The sequence below is a fragment of the Engystomops pustulosus genome, chromosome 7 (assembly GCF_040894005.1).
Source record: "Engystomops pustulosus chromosome 7, aEngPut4.maternal, whole genome shotgun sequence".
Lineage (NCBI taxonomy): Eukaryota > Metazoa > Chordata > Amphibia > Anura > Leptodactylidae > Engystomops > Engystomops pustulosus.
The window spans coordinates 172,025,659-172,050,800 of record NC_092417.1 but is presented as its reverse complement, the minus strand read 5'-3'; the positions used below and the strand labels follow the sequence as shown (position 1 = coordinate 172,050,800).

At 39.4% G+C, this 25,142-nt stretch overlaps 1 protein-coding gene across 1 annotated transcript in view; it reads right to left on the bottom strand.

Moving 5' to 3' along the window:
• Nucleotides 1–19,386, bottom strand: part of LOC140071334 (receptor-type tyrosine-protein phosphatase beta-like) — a 74,424-nt gene extending 55,038 nt beyond the window's left edge. The window contains exons 1-12 of the mRNA XM_072118966.1: nucleotides 19,116–19,386; nucleotides 17,595–17,849; nucleotides 15,661–15,927; nucleotides 14,072–14,347; nucleotides 12,071–12,319; nucleotides 10,439–10,705; nucleotides 7,680–7,955; nucleotides 6,523–6,777; nucleotides 5,576–5,842; nucleotides 4,216–4,491; nucleotides 994–1,248; nucleotides 64–330 (exon numbers count right to left, since the gene is read on the bottom strand). Coding sequence (XP_071975067.1) covers nucleotides 64–330; nucleotides 994–1,248; nucleotides 4,216–4,491; nucleotides 5,576–5,842; nucleotides 6,523–6,777; nucleotides 7,680–7,955; nucleotides 10,439–10,705; nucleotides 12,071–12,319; nucleotides 14,072–14,347; nucleotides 15,661–15,927; nucleotides 17,595–17,849; nucleotides 19,116–19,386 — 3,181 coding nt within the window. The remainder of the gene's footprint in view (nucleotides 1–63; nucleotides 331–993; nucleotides 1,249–4,215; nucleotides 4,492–5,575; nucleotides 5,843–6,522; nucleotides 6,778–7,679; nucleotides 7,956–10,438; nucleotides 10,706–12,070; nucleotides 12,320–14,071; nucleotides 14,348–15,660; nucleotides 15,928–17,594; nucleotides 17,850–19,115) is intronic.
• Between the last annotated feature and the right edge of the window lie 5,756 nt (nucleotides 19,387–25,142).

Here is a 25,142-nt window from a genome sequence, read left to right as displayed (position 1 = left end):
TTTTTACCTTTTAAGAAGATATTATGAAGGGAATCAGTTATTATACAGGAAATATAAACCTACTTGTATAGACAGATGTGGTCACAGGTGAGCTCTGATACCCCCGGACTCCGACTGTGACCACAGTGATGGTGTAATTAGTCCCTGATGTCAGGTTCTGAAGGCTGATACTTGTTGTGTTACTTGTCACAGTCCAAGTGCCTGAAGAATTCCCATAACTTATATTATATGACTTATCCACACCGCTCATATCTACTGGCTCCGTCCAAGATAATCTCAGGCTGTTTGTCCCAACTGTGTTTATAGCGATGTTCCTTGGAGGGGTTGGATCTGTGCCAGAGGACAGAAATATAAGTGAGGAGTTGGACATATACATCATAGCATTCAATAGGGTACAATTCATATTAAGCTCCATTAGTGCAACCCCTATCTATGTTCCCCAATAAAGAATACAAATGTCTGAGAGGGAATCCGCTACTGGTGTCACACCAGCATAACGAATCGCTGCAGAATAATGAAAATCTCAATGCAACCAGGTGTAGCGCAGCCACCTAAGCATATTACAGCAGATGCTGCAGCAAAGAGTGTGTGGTCCACATAAAAATGGCAGGGTTTCAGCTGCTACCAGGTATTATTTAGACAACTTATTAACACTCACCCCTATGAACGGAGATTTATCAGCGCTTCTACGCTAGAAAACTGTGGTAGAAGCACTGAAATAATCACAATTTTTACCAACCCATGACTGCGACACCTCCTGGGCTTGTGGGGGGAGTTCCAGCCCCATACCTATACACTAGCCATAGCCTTCAAACTTTAAGTATTGAAAGGTTGCAGGCTTTTAGCGCAATTCCAAAATTGCCCGGCAGCTTTACCACTGCAGTGGGTGTATCAAGAGGCCGAAGCTTCATGATGTATCCGCCACAGCAGACGAGCTGGGACTTTGTCATACGCTGTGTGCACGGAGCACAGTGACATGAAAGTAATACTCACATGTGGCCTCTGTCACTGGAGCAGATATCTGGCTGCAGGTGCCACTGTTTGTCTGTACAGTGACTGTATATTCTCTGCCTGGTAGTAATCCTGTGATAGTCACTTGTGTAGCAGTGGTTTGTGTTGTGTTAGTGACGGCTCCTGTTAGACTGACAGTATAATTAGTGACATTTCCTTCTGGTCTTGTCCAGTTGACTACAAGAGAATCCACCGACTTGTAATTGTTCAGGGAGATGGAGGAAACTTGTCCAGGAACTGAGGATGATATCACAGACATGTTATTTATACAAAATGTAGTGCCAGCCTTGGCAACACTATAGTTACAAGAGAACTATCATAAATATCATACAAGAAAGTTGTTATAGAAAGAACTAGCTACATTTTTATAGATTTATCTGTGAGGGGGTTGTCTTATTTTAGAATGTATTAATTTGTAAAAACCACTCAGTGTGCAGATATTGTACCAAACACACAGAAATGTACTTCGTTAGATACTAAGATTTTCAAAATAGTTCTGGCAAAAAACTATTTTCTGATGTGTAAAACAGGAAATTCATTGTGTGCTACATGTGGATTTTGTTGTAGATATCCATCAGATTTAAGCGTGTACTGTAATATATGAAACATTTAGTGAAAATCTGCAAAGAAAATTAATGAGGTGGAACCTACCTCTGCACTGACCGTCAATGTCAGATTTGACCAGTACAGTAATATAGCTGCAGGTTTTTCCACCAGTAAATGTATGGAAAAATCTGTAACATTTTAGCTACATTTTAACATAACAAAATACCTAATTAATGTCTTTAATACACCCTGATCAGTCCGGCTTTATGCCTGGTAAATCAACTACTGAAAATATCAGAAGAGTGCAGGTGGTTTCCCAAATTGGTAGTCAATTAAAGGCTAATTAGGCATTGGCGTTACTAGATGCCAGAAAAACATTCGATTCAGTTGAATGGCCCTTTCTCCAACAGGTGCTCATTAAATTTGGGTTCGGCCCCAGATTTATTTCCTGGCTTAATATTTAATATAAACACCCAAAGGCAGCACTCTTAGTGAATGGCCTACCATCTTCCTCCTTCCCCTTGCATAGACCAATGTGGCAGGGCTGTCCCCTGTCGCCTTCATTGTTTGCATTAGCAATAGAACCACTGGCCATATTAATCAGGACAGACCCGAGTTATAAAGGCATTCAGATTGGCACCAGGGAAAACAGAACAGCATTATATGCTGATAACATGATGTTATTTATGTCTGACCCACCACTGACATTACAGGTAGCCATGACGCAGAATGACTCATTTGGCATCTACTCAGGGCTCTGAATCAACGGGACCAAGTCTTCTATAACTTTCCTCTCTCCTGATCCCCCAGGAGTGAGGGGCGACTCGTATATCCGGCCTGAAGGTAGTGGACACATTTAAATATTTAGGGATATATATATCGACTATCCCCTCTGCCCCCTTAGAACTTAATATGCTTCCTTTACTGGAGCACTTTAAAGTTAAATTCAGAACTTGGGGATCTTTGTCATTATCTATAATTCTATACATACCTACAACTTAGGCATGCCCTGTAAGCACAATTCCCACATCCTCCCCTCTTTATATCCAGATACCCCATTATTGGGGTGCTCAAATTGCAGGTCCCCCAGGGGCTAGTGTCTACATTGTACTCCTATCTCATTACTGACAAAGTCAAAGTGTCGACTAACAACACCCCACCTCCGGCCTTGGAAAGGTGGAAAACACTGATACCTGCTCTGACGGAAGAGATGTTTGCTGAAGCCTTGGAGTCCACCTTGTATGTGTCCCCAGCAGCTAACAAAACTCCATCAGTGCTACCTGACCCTTGCCAGATTGTACAGAATAGGTAGGAAACAAACCCCTGGATGCTAAAGATGTTCAGCGGCATATGCTGATTTCTGGCACATGGTTTGGACGGACCCAACCATTTAGACATACTGGCAAGAGGTGAGTGACAGCATTGCTTACTAGAGTACTTAATATTCCTGTCCCACTTATGCCAGAGATATGTTTGTTGGGGGTGGGACGAGGAAGCATGCCAACACCATTCACATATTTTTCTTAGAGAGGTACTCTATCTAGCTAGAAAAGTTATTGCGTTAAACCACTCTCTCTCTCTCAACATGGAGAAAATTAGTAAATTCGGTCCTCACTTTCCATGATTTGATATAAAGGGGAAGGAGATGTCCGGATAAGTTTAACAAGGTGCGGGGACAATGGTGCGACTCCTTTATTCTGTCAATGCAATTAAGTCACAATTAAAAGTAAAAACTAATACATCAGAGGGGGGGGGGGGGGGGGAAGGACTAGTGAGTGTGGAAAAAGTGACATGGGGGAGGGTAGAGTTGAGAAATCTAGTAGTTTAGCATCCTATAACTGATGAAGAATGGACGTGGTCTAGCAGCAACACTGTTGAGTTAGTGTTTATGTTTGTTAAATGTCTTTTTCTGCTCAAATGACTTGTGTACATGTTATGTGTAAAGACATACCATTATGTAATGTGATATTTTTCTTTATTGTGATTGCTCTGCACTTTCAATAAAAACGAGTTTAAAAAAAAATATACCTAATTAAGACTAAATTCACACACAGGTGCGCCCGCCGTACCGTAGCATAGCGGGCACACGTCGGCGCCCTCTCCATAAAAATACACAGCGCACGGCGCCGTTTTCCGTCACAAGATAAGACGTGTTCTATCTTTCTCCCAGCTACGGAACGGTACGGTGCCCCACCATACCGCTCCCGTGCACCTATTGCGGTCTACGGGGAACGTATATACGCCGTATATACGTCGGCCGTATATAGGTCTCCCATACGTTCGTTTGAATGCAGCCTAAAACAGTAGCACTCTAAAGAGTATTTTTCAGAGGGTAATTTAATTCAGCTAAATACATATTTACACACATAAGCCCTCAAATATACACAAGGCACTGGAAGTCTTTTGCAGAGGATGAGGCTGCATTCAAATCATGTTGCAGCCCTCTGCTGCTTCTAATGTACAGTATATGGCAATTATGTATTCACTTTAATAAAGCAAACAACGTCCATAAGATTTAGGACTTTGTTTGACATGTAATCTATTTGCAGACAGAAAATCGTAATCAGCTAAGCACAGTACATGTGGTTTCTAACACAAATCCCATTTGAAATCCAATGTTTTAAATATATTTTTACTTTCAACCCAACTTATAGTCACCTGTGCAAGTCGTATATGACACCGGGTCTGATTCAGTGATGTTATCGGCAGCTCTTGTATATACCAGGAATGTATATGTCTCTCCTGGGGTCAGATCCATTATTGTAGCTGAATCACTTGTCACTATTGTATTATACAACATTGTGGCTGATGAGGAGACATTGGTCTGGACTCTGTAGCTATAAGACGTCTTATACTCATTGGGTTGAGCCCACATCAGAGACACAGAAATTGTACTGGAATTACTGATCTGCAGGGGTTTCACTGACATTGGCTCTAAAACAGACAAAAAAGACATTCAGCATCAAGTAAGATTGTATGACATACATTATTTTAAAATAAAAAACCTTATTACTAAGACATTGGTGGGGGTTTGACGTTTGGCCAAGCATAGTTGCTTCTTGAGTGCATGGCAAGCACACCGATATACATTTAACTGTAGTAAAGCCATGTGACCGGTGAGGTGAGTGGGCAGTAATGGCATTTGGACACAAGCAAAAAACTAAGAGGTGGGGACCGATGGGTCTCAGCACTTGGGGAGCAGTTAGAGCAGGTTAGACACACTAAAGAGACACAATGGGGGAGATTTATCACTGGCTTTTTGGCATAAAAAATTAGCTCCAAAAAATTGCAAGGTCCCTTTTCCGTCACTCAGAAATAGTGGCTCACACATAGAACCACTGCTAGTGCAACACCGTGCAAAGCCAGATTTAAGTATTGTGATCATTTAAAATATTCCCAAAAAAGCTGTTTGCACTAATGGCAGACGAATGGGAGCTACGATGATGTTGGATACAGGCCAGAGCAGGTAGGAGCAGGTCAGTAGTGGCTACTGGGGAGCAGAGTAGCCTTCGTCCCCAGAGCTGTCTCAGGCTACTCAACACCCCCAGTAGTTGTAGACATTAATTTGCATATTGAAGCATTAAACTTTTTTCACTAATTTAGGTATGTAGCTGTTGCCCGGATGGGGAATCCCATTCCCTATGGTAGATTTCCTTTAAATAATATCTAGTATAAATATATTTAGATATATATTTAGCTTGTGCCGATATACTTTATTAGCATTTCTATACTTCTTTTATGTAATACCCAGGCTTATATCTAGAGCACATCCTAGTCTTTACCCTACAAACTGTGATGTCCCTTTTGTATGTTTCTGTTTTAGGTTTACTTATGTTTCATTCATTTGGATGTTAAAGTGAAGAGAAGTGTATACTTCTATACTTGTATGAAAAGAGAATTTTACTACAAAAACAATCTGATAATAAGAAACGGACATCTCAATCCTCAATATATTTTTTACATTTTAAGAAAATATTATGCAGGGAATCAGTTGTCACATAGGAAATATAAAACCTACTTGTATAGACAGATGTGCTCACAGCTGAGCTCTGATACCCCCGGACTCCGACTGTGACCACAGTGATGGTGTAATTAGTCCCTGATGTCAGGTCCTGGAGGCTGATACTTGTTGTGTTACTTGTCACAGTCCAAGTGCCTGAAGAATTCCCATAACTTATATTATATGACTTATCCAGACCGGTCATATCTACTGGCTCTGTCCAGGATAGTGTCAGGCTGTTTGTCCCAACTGTGTTTACAGCGATGTTCCTTGGTGGTTTTGGATCTGTGCCAGAGGACAGAAATATAAGTGAGGAGTTGGACATTCAATAGGTTACAATTCATATTAAGCTCCATTAGTGCAACCCCTATCTATGTTCCCCAATAAAGAATACAAATGTCTGAGAGGGGGTTCGCTACTGGTGTCACACCAGCATAACGAATCGCTGCAGAATAATGAAAATCTCAATGCAACCAGGTGTAGCGCAGCCACCTAGGCATATTACAGCAGCTGCTGCAGCAAAGAGTGTGAGGTCCCCATCGAAAATGGCAGGGTATCAGCTGCTACCAGGTATTATTTAGACAACTTGTCAAAACTCACCCATATGCACTTAAGTGGAAATTTATCAGTGCTTCTATGCAAGAAAACTGTGGTAGAAGCACAGAAATAATCACAATTTTTACCACACCATGAAAGTATTGAGTAGGTCGCAGGCTTTTAGCGCAATTTGAAAATTGCAGAGCAGCTTTACCGCCACGGTTGGGTGTATCAAGAGGCCAAAGCTTGATGATGTATCTGCCGCAGCGGGTGAGCGGGGACTTTGTCATACGCTGTGTGCACGGATCCACGGCTATGATAAATGTCCCCCTTTGTTTGGTATTAGTCCATTGCATGAAAACTAACAATCAAATTGAGGCGGTTCTCTGGTCCTGGTTATATAATAGTATCATGAAAGTAATACTCACATGTGGCCTGTGTCACTGGAGCAGATGTATGGCTGCAGGTGCCACTGTTTGTCTGTACAGTGACTGTATATTCTCTGCCTGGTAGTAATCCTGTGATAGTCACTTGTGTAGCAGTGGTTTGTGTTGTGTTAGTGACGGCTCCTGTTAGACTGACTGTATAATTAGTGACATTTCCTGATGGTTTTGTCCAATTCATTACAAGAGAATCCACCGACTTAAAATTGTTCAGGGAGATGGAGGAAACTTGTCCAGGAACTGAGGATGATATCACAGATCACAGACAGGTTATTTATAGAATATGTAGTGCCAGCCTGTGGCAAAACAATAGTTACAAGAGAACCATCATAAATATCATACAAGAAAGTTGTTATAGAAATAACTAGCTACATTTTTATAGATTTATCTGTGAGGGGGTTGTTGTCTTATTGTAGAATGTATTAATTTGTAAAAAACCACTTGGTATGCAGATATTGTACCAAACATACAGAAATGTACTTCATTAGATACAAAAATTTTCAAAATAGTTCTGACAAAAAACTATTTTCTGAGCTGTAAAACAGGAAATTCACTGTGTGTGTTACATTTTTTTTGTAGATATCCATCAGATTTAACTGTGTACTGTAATTTATGAACCATTTAATGAAATGAAATTAATGAGCTGGAATCTAACTCTGCACTGATCGTCAATGTCAGAGTTGGACAGTACGGTAATATTGCAGCAGGTTTTTCCTCCAGCAAATGTATGGAAAAAATCTGTAACATATTTGCTACATTTTAACATAATACCTAATTAAAACAGTAGAAATCTAAAGAGTATTTTGAAGAAGGTAATTTCATTCAATAGCATGTATACAGCTAAATACATATTTAAACACAAAAGCCTCCAAATATACACAAGGCACCGGAGGTTTTTAGCAGAGGATGAGGCTGCATTCACACCATGTTGCAGCCCTCTGCTGCTTACAATGTACAGTACTGTATATGGTAATAATGTATTCACTTTAATAAAGCAAACAATATCCATAAGATTTAGGACCTGTAATCTATTTGCAGACAGAAAACCATAATCAGCTAATCACAGTACATGTGGTTTCTAACACAAATCCCATTTGAAATCCAATGTGTATATTTTTACTTTCCACCCAACTTATACTCACTAGTGCAGGTCGTGTTTGACACGGGGTCTGATTCAGTGATGTTATCGGCAGCTCTTGTATATACCAGGAATGTATATGTCTCTCCTGGGGTCAGAGCCATTATTGTAGCTGATTCACTTGTCACTGTTGTATTATATAACATTGTGGCTGATGAGGAGACATTGGTCTGGACTCTGTAGCTGTAAGACGTCTTATACTCATCAGGTTTACTCCACATCAGAGACACAGAATATGAAGTCACAGCGCTAATTTGCAGATATTTTGTTGATATTGGCTCTTGAATGAGAAAAAAGTATGAAATAGTAGAGGAAAAAGATCACTGAGCATTATTAAGGATGAGAAAAACCAGGACCCACATTCATTTATGCACCAGGAAAGGTAGTGACACTATTAGGCATGTAACAGAAATAGTAAAGGACTGTAATGTATAATATGATATCTTTGCATCAGTCGATAAAGTTTCCTAGATAATGTTGGTAAGATAAGAGGGTATGGGAACAAAATTTACATATTCCAAAAGCTAAGATGAGTAAAGGAGTTTTTCAAGGCTCAATAATACTTAACTATAGCTTAGGTCAAAATCAAATACATAATAGCAAATGCAAAATTGGACAAAGTCCCTGGTTTTATGCCATTTTTTACCCACATAAACATACCTATTGCCCCTGCGACCACGGCCGGGCCGTTGTTAGTCAGAGGCCTGCATCTGACCTGTACGATGTGCTGACTCAGCACTCAGCACAGTGGGCAGATGTTTTAAATTGTGACAGCCGCGGGCCTCCCTGTTCCAGTGCATGGACATCTCAGCAGACCCAGCGCAGGCAGCTGCGTCATCAATCCAAAGTCGGCCAAGGCGATGGAGATGGTATGGACAGAGGGTGGGCATGACAGGGGCCCGTTCTCATTTTGAATTAAGACAGCTGCGGGCCCCCGCTCGGTTAAAGCTCTGTCCACACCCATCTCCATCACCTAGGCCGACGAAGGCTTAATGACGCGTCTGCCTGCAGTGGGTCTGTAACACAGCAGACGCATCATCAGACGTCGCCTGCTCCAGATCTCCAGAGCAGAGAGAGCAAGAAGAGAAGCCGAATAAGGTAAGTATATTATTTTGTATTTTGCTTAAGGGAATATTCCCACTTCCGCCAAATTAATGTTATTGTTTGTTTGATAAAAATAATACAATTTTACAATATACTTTCTGTATCAAGTCCTCAGTTTACTAGATCTCTGTTTGCTGTCATTCTTTAGAAAGCTTCATTGTTTACTTCCAGTGGACAGAACTCTGACCAGGGTCACACAGGTTAGCGGCTCGTTGGTATCAGAGAGTAATCAGAGCTCTGTTTCATCCCGAGCAGTGCACCTGTGTGACCATGGTCGGATTTCTGTCCATTGGCAATGATGATTTCTATAGGAGGACAGCAAGCAGAGATCTAGAAAACTTTAAGGAATTGATACAGAAAGTATATTGGAAAATTGGGTAACTTTTCATTATACAAACAATAGCAATTACTTATTGAAATGGGAGAACCCCTTTAAATATACGGGGCTCTATTACTATTGGGGGGTAGCAAGTCCCGGGCTCAATTTCAATGTAAGATGAAATGTAAGGTGCAAATTAGGAAATGGCTTTTGGGGGGATATTACTTATGGCTACTGGTGGGTGGGGGGACATTAATTATGGCTACAGATGGGTGGGGAACATTAATTATGGCTACAGATGGAGAGACATTAATTATGGCTACAAGTGGGTGGGTGGGGGCATTACTTATGGCTACTGGTGGGTGGGGACATTAATTATGGCTACTGGTGGGTGGGGGGGGACATTAATTATGGCTACTGATGGGGGGACATTAATTATGGCTACTGGTGAGTGGGGGGGGGACATTAATTATGGCTACTGATGGGGGGACATTAATTATGGCAACAAGTGGGTGGGTGGGGGCATTACTTATGGTTACTGGTGGGAAGGGAGAATATTACTAATGGCTACTGATGGGACACTGACTTTTTGCTACTGTGGGAGCACTGTAATTATATTGCCTACTGTGAGACCCATGCTACTAGATTGGCTATTGTGAGGACACCATTTCTAGATTGGCTACTGTGAGGAGAACAGTTTTGTGTTTGTGTTATGAAGTTGCTTTTATTTTTGTGTTACTAAATCTGCAGAGACAAGTAATGGCTGTAGATGTGGCGACCAAGGAGAAGGAGAATAAAAGGAAAAATTTTCTAATCAATGATGCGGCCTCATTACTTTCTATTGGCTTGTGCACATGGCCATGAATTCCACAGTCCTGTGCATGAGTCAACTGCTCGAGCCACAAATGATAGAGCAGGTCCTCATTCACTCCTGACAGACAGGCTGCAAAAAAAACCCTCGAGCATGGCATTATAAAAAACTGAAATGCGGGAGTAGAGTTCAATGTTTTTATGCATAGCGAGGGGAGGCGCTGTTGGGAATGTTACCCTGGGGCCCAGAGGACTCTAGTTACGCCACTGCCTATTACTTCTTTACAAGTGATATTATTAGGTAAAATTTTGGTCTAATTCATTCAGCGGCATGTGATGTGGGTTTTCTGATGGTAAATCTGTGTGAATTCTGTTGAGCTTGACAATACAGGTTTTGAAAAGCATGCCCTGAATTTGTAGAAGTTTGCACCTGGAATATAAGACATGTTGCTTCTTATTTAATGAACATTTAATCAATATAGTAAACTTTTATTAAAAAAAATTTAAATAATAATGATGAAGGAACCTACTTGTATAGGCAGATGTGGTTACAGCTGAGCTCTGATACCCCCGGACTCCGACTGTGACCACAGTGATGGTGTAATTAGTCCCTGATGTCAGGTCCTGGAGGCTGATACTTGTTGTGGTGCTTGTCACAGTCCAAGTGCCTGAAGAATTCCCATAGCTTATATTATATGTCTTATACACACCGGTCATATTTACTGGCTCCATCCAAGATAATGTCAGGATGTTTGTCCCAATTGTATTAAAAATTAAGCTTGTAGGTGGTGTTGGATCTGAGCAACATAAAAGAAAGGTTAGGACATACTCTGTACTATACATAATAAAACAGTGACTGACTGGTAGCCTAGTTAGTTTCCTTTCCCCATGACTACAGTCATCTTCCTTGTTGGGTTTTAGACCTCCCAGATTCACCCATGCTTCCTATAAGCTGCTACAGTATAATGCTCTTGGCAAGGAGGATACATATTGAATTTTAGAGGGCATAGCCATATTATGCCGTTACTCTATTGGATTAGAGCCCATTTATGAGAACATCCGGACCCCATGGGTACACTATAACTTTAACTATACAGCTGTTATATTTGCCACACCATGGCACATACTATGCAGCTGTAACATTTGGTGATTTGCTAGTGTACCTTATTTTTGTTACAAATATTTATTTGTATTAGCATGTATTACTTGTCAGAACTTGACCGTACAATGACCGTACATACGCCCCCCCATAGACGGGGACGTCCTATCTTTCCCCATGTGCATGTCCTATCTTTCATCGTGTGCACGGCCGTTCACCGTGCATCTCTAGGGAGAGGGGAGGGGGTCACACCTTCTCCTCTCCAGCGTGCTGGGAATACGTTCGTATGAATTCGGCCTAAGCGCCTTTCTTTCTATACTTTATTTGAATATGTCGTCATACATTTTTTTTTTTAATTAACAATCAATTAACTTATTTGAAACTAAAACAGCATCTTTTCATGCATTTGTAAAAATCGGCGATAAAAACTATATGGGCACCAAAACATTGTATTACTGGTTTTTTAAACAGGAGCCAATTTGCTTTATTGCTAATCTATGCTCGTTTTGTCCTGTGTAACAGAACATTGCGGTTTACAAAATTATTCCTGCTTTAACTGTTGTCACAAAAAAATAAATACATGTGGACTTCTTCATTATATAAGATTTTTGTAATTATAAGTAAATTTCATTTCTTAGTAATAGATTCAGCAACATGGGTATAGGTTTGGCCAACAGCAGTCCGAAAACCAGGGGGAAAAAGTGTTAACTATATCTGAAAGGTCATATCCTCTCAACAGACTAAGCAGTTTTGTACAAAAACAGTATAATACAGAAAAATAATCTCACAACAAACATCTCCTGGGAAAAACAAACCACACAAACAATACACTGGGGATCGCTGATCCTGTGATCTGGCTGCATCATTTCTGGCCAGATCACAGGCCCCATTGAAGTCTTTGGCACCTAGTTAAGAGGAGAGGGGTGATAAGTCCTGACTCCCCCTCTTTTCTCCACCTAGCCATGTGAATAAGGCCTAAACTAGATGTTTCAGTGTATCACAAGCCACACACACCACACAAGCACATAATAAAAAAAGGTGACATAACTGTTGTGTTACTCACATGTGGCATCTGTCACGGATACTGATGATTGGTTGCAGTTACCACTTACTACCTCCACAATAGCTGTATATTCTGTACCAGGTAATAAGTTAGTGAAGTTGGTTTGTGTAGTATCATTAATTAGGTCTTTTTTATCTCCTGACAGAATGGCATTGTAATGATCCACTTTTCCATTAGCTTTAGTCCAATTCACGACCAGAAAATTAACTGAGTTATAATTATTCACTGTGATGGAAATTTGTCCAGGACCTATTAAGGGAAATAGTTAATAAAACAGAGTTCTAAGCTTATTTATGTACATATGAAGTCAAAGAGAAGAAAGTGAGGAACAGCTCTGACTTTTCTATATTTTATCAATTGTGACAGCACTGCAGGAGAGCAACTTTTATTTTACACAATTGTGTATGCCTAAAATTACACATTATTAAAATTATAAAACACACTGCAATATGCAAATTTACTTTTCGGTTACTTATCACTGCTAGACATAAGAATAGTATAATATACACCTTTGACAGCATTCAACCTCTACAGTTTAAAGTCTTGTCCAAGCTGCCAAACTAAGGGGGTGGTGACATGCGGTGTTTGCATTGCGTTTAGGCATACACAATGAAACTGCACTATACTTCATGCGACACAAATAAGGGGGCGTTTCGGGACTCAATTGGACCATGCGCCAGATTTAACATACAAAGTCCGACAGAAGTGTGTTGCACGCATGTTAAAGGTGCAACAAAAAAAGTTGGTGCACTCTGTCGGAGCAGTACAAGAGGTGCCAGATTAGATGTAGAACGGGCTCCAGAAATCCTGAATCTGGCGCCCCCTGCACACTACACAGGCAAACAGCATTTAGTGCAGTTTGCACTCTTCTTAGTAAACGTGCCCCATTGAGTGCTGGTTACACAAGTGATATCACCCTAATTGTTCATTTAGAAGACCCCTATACACATTTGTGTGATGCAAGGTAAGCTGGTTTTCTTCTGATTATAGTCTACAATTTTTACTATTACAATTGTGTTAACACTCATTAGCAAAACACTATGTTAAAACATTGTGTATACATTGCTTTAGTATGTAAACTTATTGCAATTAGGCCCTGTGTGTCCACACCCTAAAACTGCAAAGATAATGAAGACTTATAAATGAGCTGTATGTGTAAATTTTGTCATTCAAATTAGAAGGCCAGAGACATGTGTACATTTCTAAGTGTAAATATGTTCTCAATTCAAGAAGGGCCATCGCTAGACTCCTCTGAGAAAGGCACAAGTTCGAATGGCGATACACGTGGGGAAGCCAGCCTGACTACCCAAACCACAAACTGGTGATAATTATCCATTTATTTTCTTCCTTATTATTATTCTTTGCTATTGGCATGTTCTCTATACTCTGATTTGCACTTTATTGAAGTAACACTGCAGAGCACTTTTTAATAGTAGACACTTGTCACTCATACAACATAGTTTCTATAGGTCAGTGTATGGTATAGAGACCAGTGTGGAATAGGTCTATTGTGGCCAGGGAGAGAGGGTTTCCAGATATAGTGGGGATTGTTCACTTTACATCAGTGGAGATGTGTTTTTAATAGTTTTTATAGAGAGTTCCTATTAATGCAATTTGTCTATTGGATAATGAATGTATATTTTCATGACTGTACAAATCTGTCTTTTTTATTCTGCTAGACTCCTATTTAGCTTCTTAGAAAAAAAACAATAGTTTCGCTTGAAATTCCACAGCTCGACCCTTCTTAGTACAAAACTTTGTTGAAGTTTGACGAACACTATATTGACTTGATTGGCCACTTTAAGATCACCATAGATTTTAGATCTCACCAAATTTACAGTGGTGGAACCTCTGAATGTTCTACACTGTGCATAATGTTAATGTCTTTTGACCCCACCAATTTTGGTGGGAAGAGTAAACCATATTTTATTATTCACGATAGTTTCGTTTGAAAGAAGGAACTTTCTAAATATATTTTAATTCTACTTAGCTTCTACAAACCTGTGCAGGTCGTATATGACACGGGGTCTGATTCAGTGATGTTATCAGCAGCTCTTGTATATACCAGGAATGTATATGTCTCTCCTGGGGTCAGATCCGTTATTGTAGCTGATTCACTTGGCACTATTGTATTATATAACATTGTGGCTGATGAGGAGACATTGGTCTGGACTCTGTAGCTGTAAGACGTCTTATACTCCTCAGGTTTACTCCACTTCAGAGACACAGAATTTGTAGTGAAATTACTGATTTGCAAAGAAATCACTGACATTGGCTCTAAAATAAAAGAAAAAACATGCAGTGTAAATAGAGAAAATATATCAGTATATTCAGTAATTTACAAAGAGTAATTTCCACAGCAAAAAACGTTATCACCTGGATTTATGATTATTTATTTAGGTTACTGTTTAATTACTATGTGATCTATCATTTTTCCACCTGCACAATATATGGGCAGATGTATCCTTGTTCTGTCTGCCTTTCAGTAACTACGCCTGGTTTTGTCTCTATTTTGCATATAAACTATGTTTGGTTTAGGGTGCGTTCACACGTTGCAGTTAAAACTGCATCGCAATTAGTTTTGAGGCGGTTTTAGGTGCAGTTTTGTCAATTTCACAGGTGAAAGACATGAACTGAATGGGTGAATTTGATTTTGAAGGAGAAAGCTGTTCCACAAATGTCATTCACCTGTTAATTTGATTCCTTTCACTTGTTGAAATAAGTAATACCACCTAAAACCGACCAAAACTAATTGTGATGCAGTTTTAACTGCAACGTGTGAACGCACCCTCAAACTATGATGAGTTTAGGTGTTTACTTTGATTAATTAAAGTAAACACTCTTCATACACTATACAGCATGCCATTTATCACTCACAGCTGACCCCAGTTATCTGAAAAGCTGCACCCCTGTGATCCTCCTCAGCAGTGGCTTTTTCTTCTCCAGGACACAAACTTGCCTTCCCACCACACAAAGAAGCAAAATGCTGTATCCGGAACGGAGGAAACATCCAGGTAATTCCTCAGGCTACTCCTTTCACACTCGGGATCCCCTACTGTGCTTATATTCTGGCTGACCACTTGTACTTCTGGACAACATTCCTCCTCCGACCTTAGTGTATTAAACCTGCTACTTGTGATAGGTCTTTCGCTACCGAGTTGGCATAAAGAGCTGACTCCTGCCTGAAAGCGGAGCCGGTGAGCCATTTACTTCAGATTACACTATAGGTCTTGGCTTAACCAAACATAAATATTCGCCAGATTATTTGTTGCTGCCTGAAATAGCAAGCCAATCATTGAAATATGTATATGGAAAAATAACAGACAGCTCTTGGGGTACAGTAAAAAGGTTTACCCAGAAGTTCTGTAAAACATTTGAAGGCATGCCTCTTAATGGATATGGAAGTGTCTAATATTAGGCTAAATGTCTTTGCAGTTGGTATAATAAGCAGCATGTCACTACATTGCAGAACAGATAATAAAAGTAATAAAAAAGTTAAGGAGAGAAAAAACATAAGATTCACTGAATCACTAAATTTTATACATATAATAGAATATTACTCACACAGTGAACAGTTAATATAAACCTACTTGTATAGACAGATGTGCTCACAGCTGAGCTCTGATACCCCCGGACTCCGACTGTGACCACAGTGATGGTGTAATTAGTCCCTGATGTCAGGTCCTGGAGGCTGATACTTGTTGTGTTACTTGTCACAGTCCAAGTGCCTGAAGAATTCCCATAGCTTATATTATATGACTTATTCACACTGGTCATATCTACTGGCTCTGTCCAAGATAATGTCAGGTTGTTTGTCCCAATTACGTTTATTGTTAAGTTTCTTGGTGGAGTTGGATCTGTGTAGAAAGAAATGCACATTAAAGAGGTATTCCCACAAAGACAAGTTTCTTATATGTACTCAGGATAACAAAGACATTCTCTAATTCACTGTTATTAACAACAATGCAGCATTTCACAGATATAAGTCCAACCTCTCTCTATCAGTCTTATTGTACACAATTTCAGTTGCCCCTAGACACAACCCTGTAACTAATGACTTAGGGTCCGATCTTGGATTTGTACTTGACAGCTTACAGATGAGATGTCTGTCTCTCTCTCTGTCAGTAGCCCCGCCCCCTGCACGGAGCTCAGAGACACTCACTGGTCACTTCCTGCCAGGAGATCGTGAGCAGAGAGAGAGGCTGCAGACTACAAGGAGATAAGTGATCTGGGGGGAAGGGGAGGCAGGCACAAATCTGTGAGATGTAGCAAAGCTCACAGTGTAACAGTGTAATGGTCTATCAGCCTCTGTCTGCCAGACTATGTGTAATAGGCATCATGCATCTCATGCATCTCTGAACTGTCTCTCCTTCTGTGTCAGTGTGTTAGTAGAATGTCAGAAGCCAGATGAAAGTGTATTTACACCTGTACCCTGATAATGTATCCACATTGCCACCACACAGAACTAGATGGATAACAATGTGTTTGCTTAGAGAATCTTACACTGAGCAGCCTAGAGAGTGATAGGAGCTAAAACAGCAATAACACTGAGTAAAATTGTAAAGTAAGGGGTTAAAATGATCTTTATTGTGTTAACATCACTAGGGGATTGTGATGTGAGCATTTTCTTTAGTGGGAAACCCCTTTAATAGTCTGAAATGTACAGCATAATGCCCCTTTCACATGAACGTATGTTTTTATCAGTCAAGTATTTCTGTGCTGTAATTGACTGTATATACATGACATTTTTTAATTGTATGTCACTATATCTGTATGAAATACTGTGGGTTGGCAAAAGATGTCACTAGCTAGCTCAACCCCAGAATCCCTGCATACTACACATGTATACGGCAGCATACGGTGCACAACCGTATGCTACGCATATTTTAAACGTTTTAATTGACCTCTATGTGGCATACGGAACTGGAATACTAAAGAAAACCGGACATGTTCTATATTTTTTAACGTCTCCCTCACAGTACGGTGAGTAATGCGGCCATTTAAAAGGACTGTGTTGCCCATTGTGGCCGTGTGTTATCTGTGTGAAATTTTAGGTCTTTATGGAAAGTATTTTAACCTGCTAGTGACCAATAAAATATTTTGTGCCGAGTAATCCTACTACCATTACTTACTACCCAACCCACCACTACATGTGATCAGCCATCCAGCACTGGTACAATGTCCATTCATTTCCTTTCAGAGTACAAGTGTGAAATAGAGACCAGGTTCCCCCATGGAAAAGTAATGGTCACACACACATGGCAACAGGAGGACTTTTTAACTAAGAGGCTTTATTTGGAGCTGTGCCCAGCTGCAAAACCCCATAAGGTTATACATTTTAATTGTATTTTTACACAAATACATATGAAGGTACTATGCTATAGGAGCACCCCCATTCTCCTTTTAGTATAGGTCTAAATTAACATATTTATCAGATTTTGCTCCAGACAATAATATAGAAATATGTGCCAAAACCATTATCATAATAAAGGTCCATTAATGAGCAGATCCTTATGATACTCACATGTGGCCTCGGTCACTGGAGCAGATATCTGGCTGCAGGTCCCACTGTTTGTCTGTACAGTAACATTATATTCTCTGCCTGGTAGTAATCCTGTGATAGTCACTTGTGTAGCAGAGGTTTGTGTTGTGTTAGTGACGCCTCCTGTTACACTGACTGTATAATTAGTGACATTTCCTTCTGGTCTTGTCCATGTGACTCCAAGGAAATTCACTGATTTGCTATTGTTTAGGGAGATGGAGGAAACTTGTCCAGGAACTGAGGATGATATGAAAAATCTATCAAAGGCAGTTTAGTCATATAATAGTTAATATAGGAAATTGCAAAAGTTTAGCTTTATTGATTTTTATACATTAGGCCTTGGTCACAAATATTTCAGAACCTCTTTCACAGATTCTAATACATTTATAAAAAACTACAATGAATTTTATAATATTTTACATGTGAAAAGGATGTCTTTGCTTTAAACTAATAATAACTTCGTAGAAATGGTATATAGCAGTGATGGTGAACCTTTTAGCGACCAAGTGCCCAAACTACAAACCCAAATCCCCTTCATTTCTCGCGAGTCGCCAACCAAAAAGTAAAGCAGTAACTTATTGCTCCCTGTTCTTCAACAACGTTCAATCATACTGGCCTCATGAATACATCAACACAGTAGAAAAGAGGGAAAATTTGCATCATTGTAGCTTCATTCCAGTGTCCCTCTGTACACAGAGAATCGTGGGGCCAGCAAAAGGTCCTCCAAAGATAATTCAACCCTGTCTACACATTCTCCCTCTTCCTACAGTCCCAAGTAGACACGTAAGTCACTTTAAAATATCACTGAAATCAGCATCTTTTAAGTTGCTTGGAACAGCAGGAAAATTCTTTGAGTCCTGTCTGGTGTGATGGGGCGATGGCCCGGGTGCCCACAGAAAGGGCTCAGAGTGCCACCTGTGGCACCCGTGCCATAGGTTCGCCACCACTGGTATATAGCATCCATTTTATTATCATTGTCCATTAGAGAACAAATACTTTTTAACAATTGAGTGCATGTGGTAGTTTATTAGCTGGCATAAGGAAAAACAAAATTGCCCTTTTCCCTGTGTGCCCTAGGGTTGTGTATAAATAAGTTTTTTCATAAATATTCACAATTGAGCTTAATTTATTTATATTAATTCAATCACATCACAAAAAGTTAACATTTTTATTTTTGCAAATTGATACAAAATAATAAATTAAAATGAGTTCCCTGTTTTGATACGGTTTGTCTTAGGTTAATTAGGTTCCGATGGCAACAGTTTGCATTGATGAAGAGGTTCAGGTGAGGTAAAAGTTGAATTCATTAAAATATGCACCACGCATTTCTGCTTTGTACTTAGGGCTTTGTCAGGTGCCAGAATGCAAGTTTGCATTAGTGTGGGCAACAAAAACTAAGTGTTTAAGCTAGGTATTTACCCCTTTATGATTTGAGATAATATCTATAATCTATCTATGCAGTTTTTCAGTAACATTAGCTATTTATTCCTTCTCCATACTCACCTGTGCAGGTCGTATATGACACGGGGTCTGATTCAGTGATGGTATCGGCAGCTCTTGTATACACCAGGAATGTATATGTCTCTCCTGGGGTCAGAGTCATTATTGTAGCGGATTCACTTGTCACTGTTGTATTATATAACATTATGGCTGATGAGGAGACATTGGTCTGGACTCTGTAGCTGTAAGACGTCTTATTCTCATCAGGTTTACTCCACGTCAGAGACACAGAAGAGGAGGTGACATTAGTGGACAGAAGAGATTTCACCGACATTGGTCCTGAAATTAAAGATATACAAACCGAACAGGAAATCGTCACTACATTCTGATATATGCAATTAATATATTACTCAGACATTGCAGTTATTTTAAACAGGGAGTGCAAACCTACTATTAGTAGCCCCTGATGACTCTGGCCAGCGAAACATGGTGCTGGGGAAGTGGGAGGGGGGTGGTTGGTTACATGTGTATGTAACCAAATAGGTTTAATATTTACAAAAGCAAGGGCAGACTAAACCTACTTGTATAGACAGATGTGCTCACAGCTGAGCTCGGATACCCCCGGACTCCGACTGTGACCACAGTGATGGTGTAATTAGTCCCTGATGTCAGGTCCTGGAGGCTGATACTTGTTGTGTTACTTGTCACAGTCCAAGTGCCTGAAGAATTCCCATAACTTATATTATATGACTTATCCACACCGGTCATATCTACTGGCTCCATCCAGGATAATGTCAGGCTGTTTGTCCCAATTAAGTTTATTGTTAAGTTTCTTGGTGGAGTTGGATCTGTGTAAAATGAAATATGTGTTAATGTTCTGAAATATAGAGCATACCTTTTATTAGGGTAAAATTTACTGTTAATAAATAACAGATTTATATCATGTGACATTGTTACAACACGTGTCCATTAGATTCTATGAGCCAGCACAGAGTTACTGAAAATAATGGCTTCTGCACTCACAACTGTACAGTAATATACAGTCCAGCATGTAATGCTCAACCATCTTTTTAATTACAGTTAAGCCAAAACTAGGAACATATTTTAAAAAAGAAGTTATTATATGAGCTTAATATCTTCTCTCTTATGATTATTTTCTGAATTTGGCTTTTGAAAACAAAATCATAGAGCCTGAACTTGCATTTACATGGTATGTTTGAATTGCGTTTTGAAACATAGCAGTTTTTCCCGATCGTATGTGTATTCACAGTGAAACGGGAATGAGTACCATATGTTTCTTACTGTTTACATGCAGATGTCCCAGCTTATGTCCTCCACCTGCCTGCAAAAACTTCTTTATGCATAACATAAATGACCCATCATCACTTCACTACTAACAATAGACAATAGTTATAGGATTGCTTTCATATACAGGATTATAGACAGAGATTACTAAATTTAGCAGATTTGGCTCCTGATAATAATGTATAAACAAGTGACAAAACCATTACAATAATAAAGATACATTCAGTGGCGTAACTAGAAGCTGATGGGCCCCATTGCAAAGACTGTGCCAGGCCCCCGAATATAATGTTTGGTTTATAGTAATAGTCTTCTCATATGGGAAAGTGACACCATAAGGGCCACCTTAGCCTCTTGGGCCCGGGTGCGGCCGTAACCTCTGCACCCCCTCAAGTTACGCCCCTGGATACATTAATGAGCAGATCCTGATGATACTCACATGTGGCCTGTGTCACTGGAGCAGATATCTGGCTGCAGGTCCCACTGTTTGTCTGTACAGTGACTGTATATTCTCTGCCTGGTAGTAATCCTGTGATAGTCACTTGTGTAGCAGTGGTTTGTGTTGTGTTAGTGACGGCTCCTGTTAGACTGACTGTATAATTAGTGACATTTCCTGATGGTTTTATCCAACTGACTCCAAGAGAATCCACCGACTTGTAATTGTTCAGGGAGATGGAGGAAACTTGTCCAGGAACTGAGGATGATATAAAAAATAAACCAAACCAGTTTACTCCTATAATATAGGAAACATAATAGGTACTAGGTAGTAGCAGTGCAAGAAGTCTAGCTTTATTGTTTTTCATACCTGTTGACAAATATTTCAGAACCTCTTTCACATAATCTATTACATTCGAAAAGAAAACAATGGGGCACATTTACTTACCCGGTCCATTCGCGTTCCAGCGGCGGCTTCTCGGACGAGCGTTTGGGTCTTCCAGCGATTCATGAAGGTTCTGCGCCCGATGTCCACCAGGTGTTCCTGCTGCGCCGAGGTCCGCAGAGTTCACTGATCTCTTCTTGGTGCATGTGAGTATGGCCCGTGCGACCAATTTTTTGTTTTAAATGCGGCGGTTCTTCTGAATCCGTCGGGTTTGGTTCGGCCACGCCCCCCGATTTCCGCCGCGTGCATGCCAGCGCGGATGCGCCACAATCCGATCGCGTGCAACAAAAACCCGGGGCAATTCATGGAAAATCGTCGCAAATCGGAAATATTTGTGTAACACGTCGGGAAACCGCAAACCGGGCCCTTATTAAATGACCCCCAATGCATTCTATACTATTTCTTAAGTAAAAAGGATCTCCTCATTGTAAGATTAAAGTCACTTCATAGAAATGTTATATGGTATCCATTTCATCATTGTCCATTAGTGAACAAATACTTATAAACAACTGAGGGCATGTAGTGGTTATAGTGACCATCGTTTTATTAGCTGGCATAAGGAAAAACAAAATTACCTTTTCCCTTGTGTGCCCTAATGTTGTGTAAAAATAAGTGTTTTGATAAATAATCACTATCTATTTTACTTCAAGCTAAACAATATTTTTAAAATTGAATTTAAAAAAAGGTTTATTTTGCAAATTTATACAAAAAAAAAAAATTAAAATGAGTTCCCTGTTTTGAGTAGGAAGTTTTGATATGCGTTGTCTTAGGTAAATAAGGTTCTGATGGCAACAGTTTGCATTGAAGAAGATGTTCCGGTAAAGGAGAAAAACTCCATGGACATGGAGCCGCTGAGAACATTGTTTAATTCAAAAAAATATACACCGCACACTGCTAATACAGTATAATACACTGATAATACAGTATAATATACTGATAATACAATATAATATACTGATAATACAGTATTCTATATATACACTTTTACAGTAACATTAACTATTTATTCCTTCTTCATACTCACCTGTACAGGTCATATATGACACCGGGTCTGATTCAGTGATGTTATCGGCAGCTCTTGTATATACCAGGAATGTATATGTCTCTCCTGGGGTCAGAGCCATTATTGTAGCTGATTCACTTGTCACTGTTGTATTATATAACATTGTGGCTGATGAGGTGACATTGGTCTGGACTCTGTAGCTGTAAGACGTCTTATTCTCATCAGGTTTACCCCACGTCAGGGATACAGAATATGAGGTGACATTGCTGGACCGCAGAGATTTTACTGACATTGGTTCTGCAAGTAATATAAAAAAAAAAAAATAAATAAACATTATATATAATTATAGTGCGGCCTTTTTAATAGTCTGCAGACTAAAATCTAAAAAAATTGGAATTGTAATGCGAGTGATAAAAATCTTGGCAGATCCTTTTGCAATTGGTGACCAAATTATTTTAAACAGTAAATATAAACCTACTTGTATAGACAGATGTGCTCACAGCTGAGCTCTGATACCCCCGGACTCCGACTGTAACCACAGTGATGGTGTAATTAGTCCCTGATGTCAGGTCCTGGAGGCTGATACTTGTTGTGTTACTTGTCACAGTCCAAGTGCCTGAAGAATTCCCATAACTTATATTATATGACTTATCCACACCGGTCATATCTACTGGCTCCTTCCAGGATAATGTCAGGCCGTTTGTCCCAATTACATTTATTGCCAAGTTTCTTGGTGGAGTTGGATCTGTGTAAAACAAAATGCATGTAATTATTCTGAAATACAGAGCATGAATATACAGTGACACAAAATTTACTGTAACAGATCTATATGATGTGACACAGTTACAATAACCGTCCATTAGATTGTATAAGCCAGCACAGAGAGTTACTGAAATATTGCCTTCTGCTCTCAAAGATGTGTTATACAGTCCAGCATGTAATGCTCACTATGTTTTTAATACAGTTTCTGAAGCCAAAACCATTATTATAAAAAGATCCATTAATGAGCAGATCCTGGTGATACTCACATGTGGCCTGTGTCACTGGAGCAGATATCTGGCTGCAGGTCCCACTGTTTGTCTGTACAGTGACTGAATATTCTCTGCCTGGTAGTAATCCTGGGATAGTCACTTGTGTAGCAGTGGTTTGTGTTGTGTTAGTGACGGCTCCTGTTAGACTGACTGTATAATTAGTGACATTTCCTGAAGGTTTTATCCAACTGACTCCAAGAGAATCCACTGACTTGTTATTATACAGTGAGATGGAGGAAACTTGTCCAGGAACTAAGGAGGATATAACAAATATATCAAAGGACGTTTAGTCATACAATAGGTAGAGATTATGGTCATATAAGAACAATAATAGATATTTGGCAGTAACATGAACAGTCCTGCAATGTCTAGCTTTATTGATTTTTATGCTTTAGGCCCTTTCACAAATATTTTAGAAATTCTTTTACAGATTTTATCACATTTGAAACAGACAACATCACATATAATACTATTTTTCCTGTAAAACAAGGATGTCCTCATTATAAATTTAAAGTCACTTTATACAAATGGTATATGTTATCCATTTCTTCATTGTCCAATAGTGAACAAACATTCATTAGCTACTGAATGTATGTAGTGGTTTAAAGGAAACCTACATCTTAAAAGTGATAGGTTCTACACACATATACATGGCACCAGCTCAGGGTACATCTTGGGGTTCATTTAATTCATTAATCACATTTCATTGATTTCAGTCTGTACTCACCTGTGCAGGTTGTATATGACACCGGGTCTGATTCAGTGATGTTATCGGCAGCTCTTGTATATACCAGGAATGTATATGTCTCTCCTGGGGTCAGATTCATTATTGTAGCTGATTCACTTGTCACTATTGTATTATATAACATTGTGGCTGATGAGGAGACATTGGTCTGGACTCTGTAGCTGTAAGACGTCTTATACTCATCAGGTTTACTCCACATCACAGACACAGAAGAAGAGGTGACATTACTGGACTGCAGAGATTTTACTGACATTGGTTCTGAAAATAATAAAAAAATAAACAACTAAACAAAACGTGTATATATAATTATAGTGTAGGCTTCCTAATAGTCTACAGACTAAAATCTTTGAAATTTGGAATTGTAATGTGAGTGAAAAAAAATTTGGTAGTTCCTTTTGCAATTGCTGACCAATGACATCACAAAATTTATTGATATTAAGCTACAGACAATCCAGCTGATGGTAACACAATTAGGAAGCTCATGGTAAAATGAGCAACATACAGTCTGGTGTGGTGTTGTTGATGAACCACTCCTGGCAAGATTTTGACATGTTGTGTATTTGAAAGCCTCAGAAAAAAAAAGTGTCTAGGCTATAACCAATTGAGAAAAATTGAGAAACTGATAGAGATAAAGGCTTTTGCCTAGATCACTGCTCCATTACATGGATCAGACTGGATGCATGGAAGGTTCAGATGGAAAGGCAAACCTACAAATGTAACTACTTAGCCTAGAGCTTGAGTGTAAGATAAGGCCAAACAGAAGCAAATCCAACACTTTTCTAATCCATATTGCCAGTCTCCTTAAAATTGCTAAATTAAAAATAAGAAAAAATTTAATTAAAAGAAAAACTTTACAACTGTGGAATTTCATTTCTGTATGGAGATATTTTAAGCTGGAAGATACCAGGGTTTACAAGAGGAGATTGGGAACTCGTCAGGTACAATGTGAAAACATTATCTCATCTAGAACTTATTTTTTTATTTTCTAGGTGACACATGTGCATGAGAAACAAACAACCACATTACCAGTGATCCTCTGTCACCTCTAATAACCTCTATTTTTCATTAGAAAACTCTCAAAATCATTTCCTCTCATGAAAACTTTAAAAACAATGCAAAAAAAAAAACA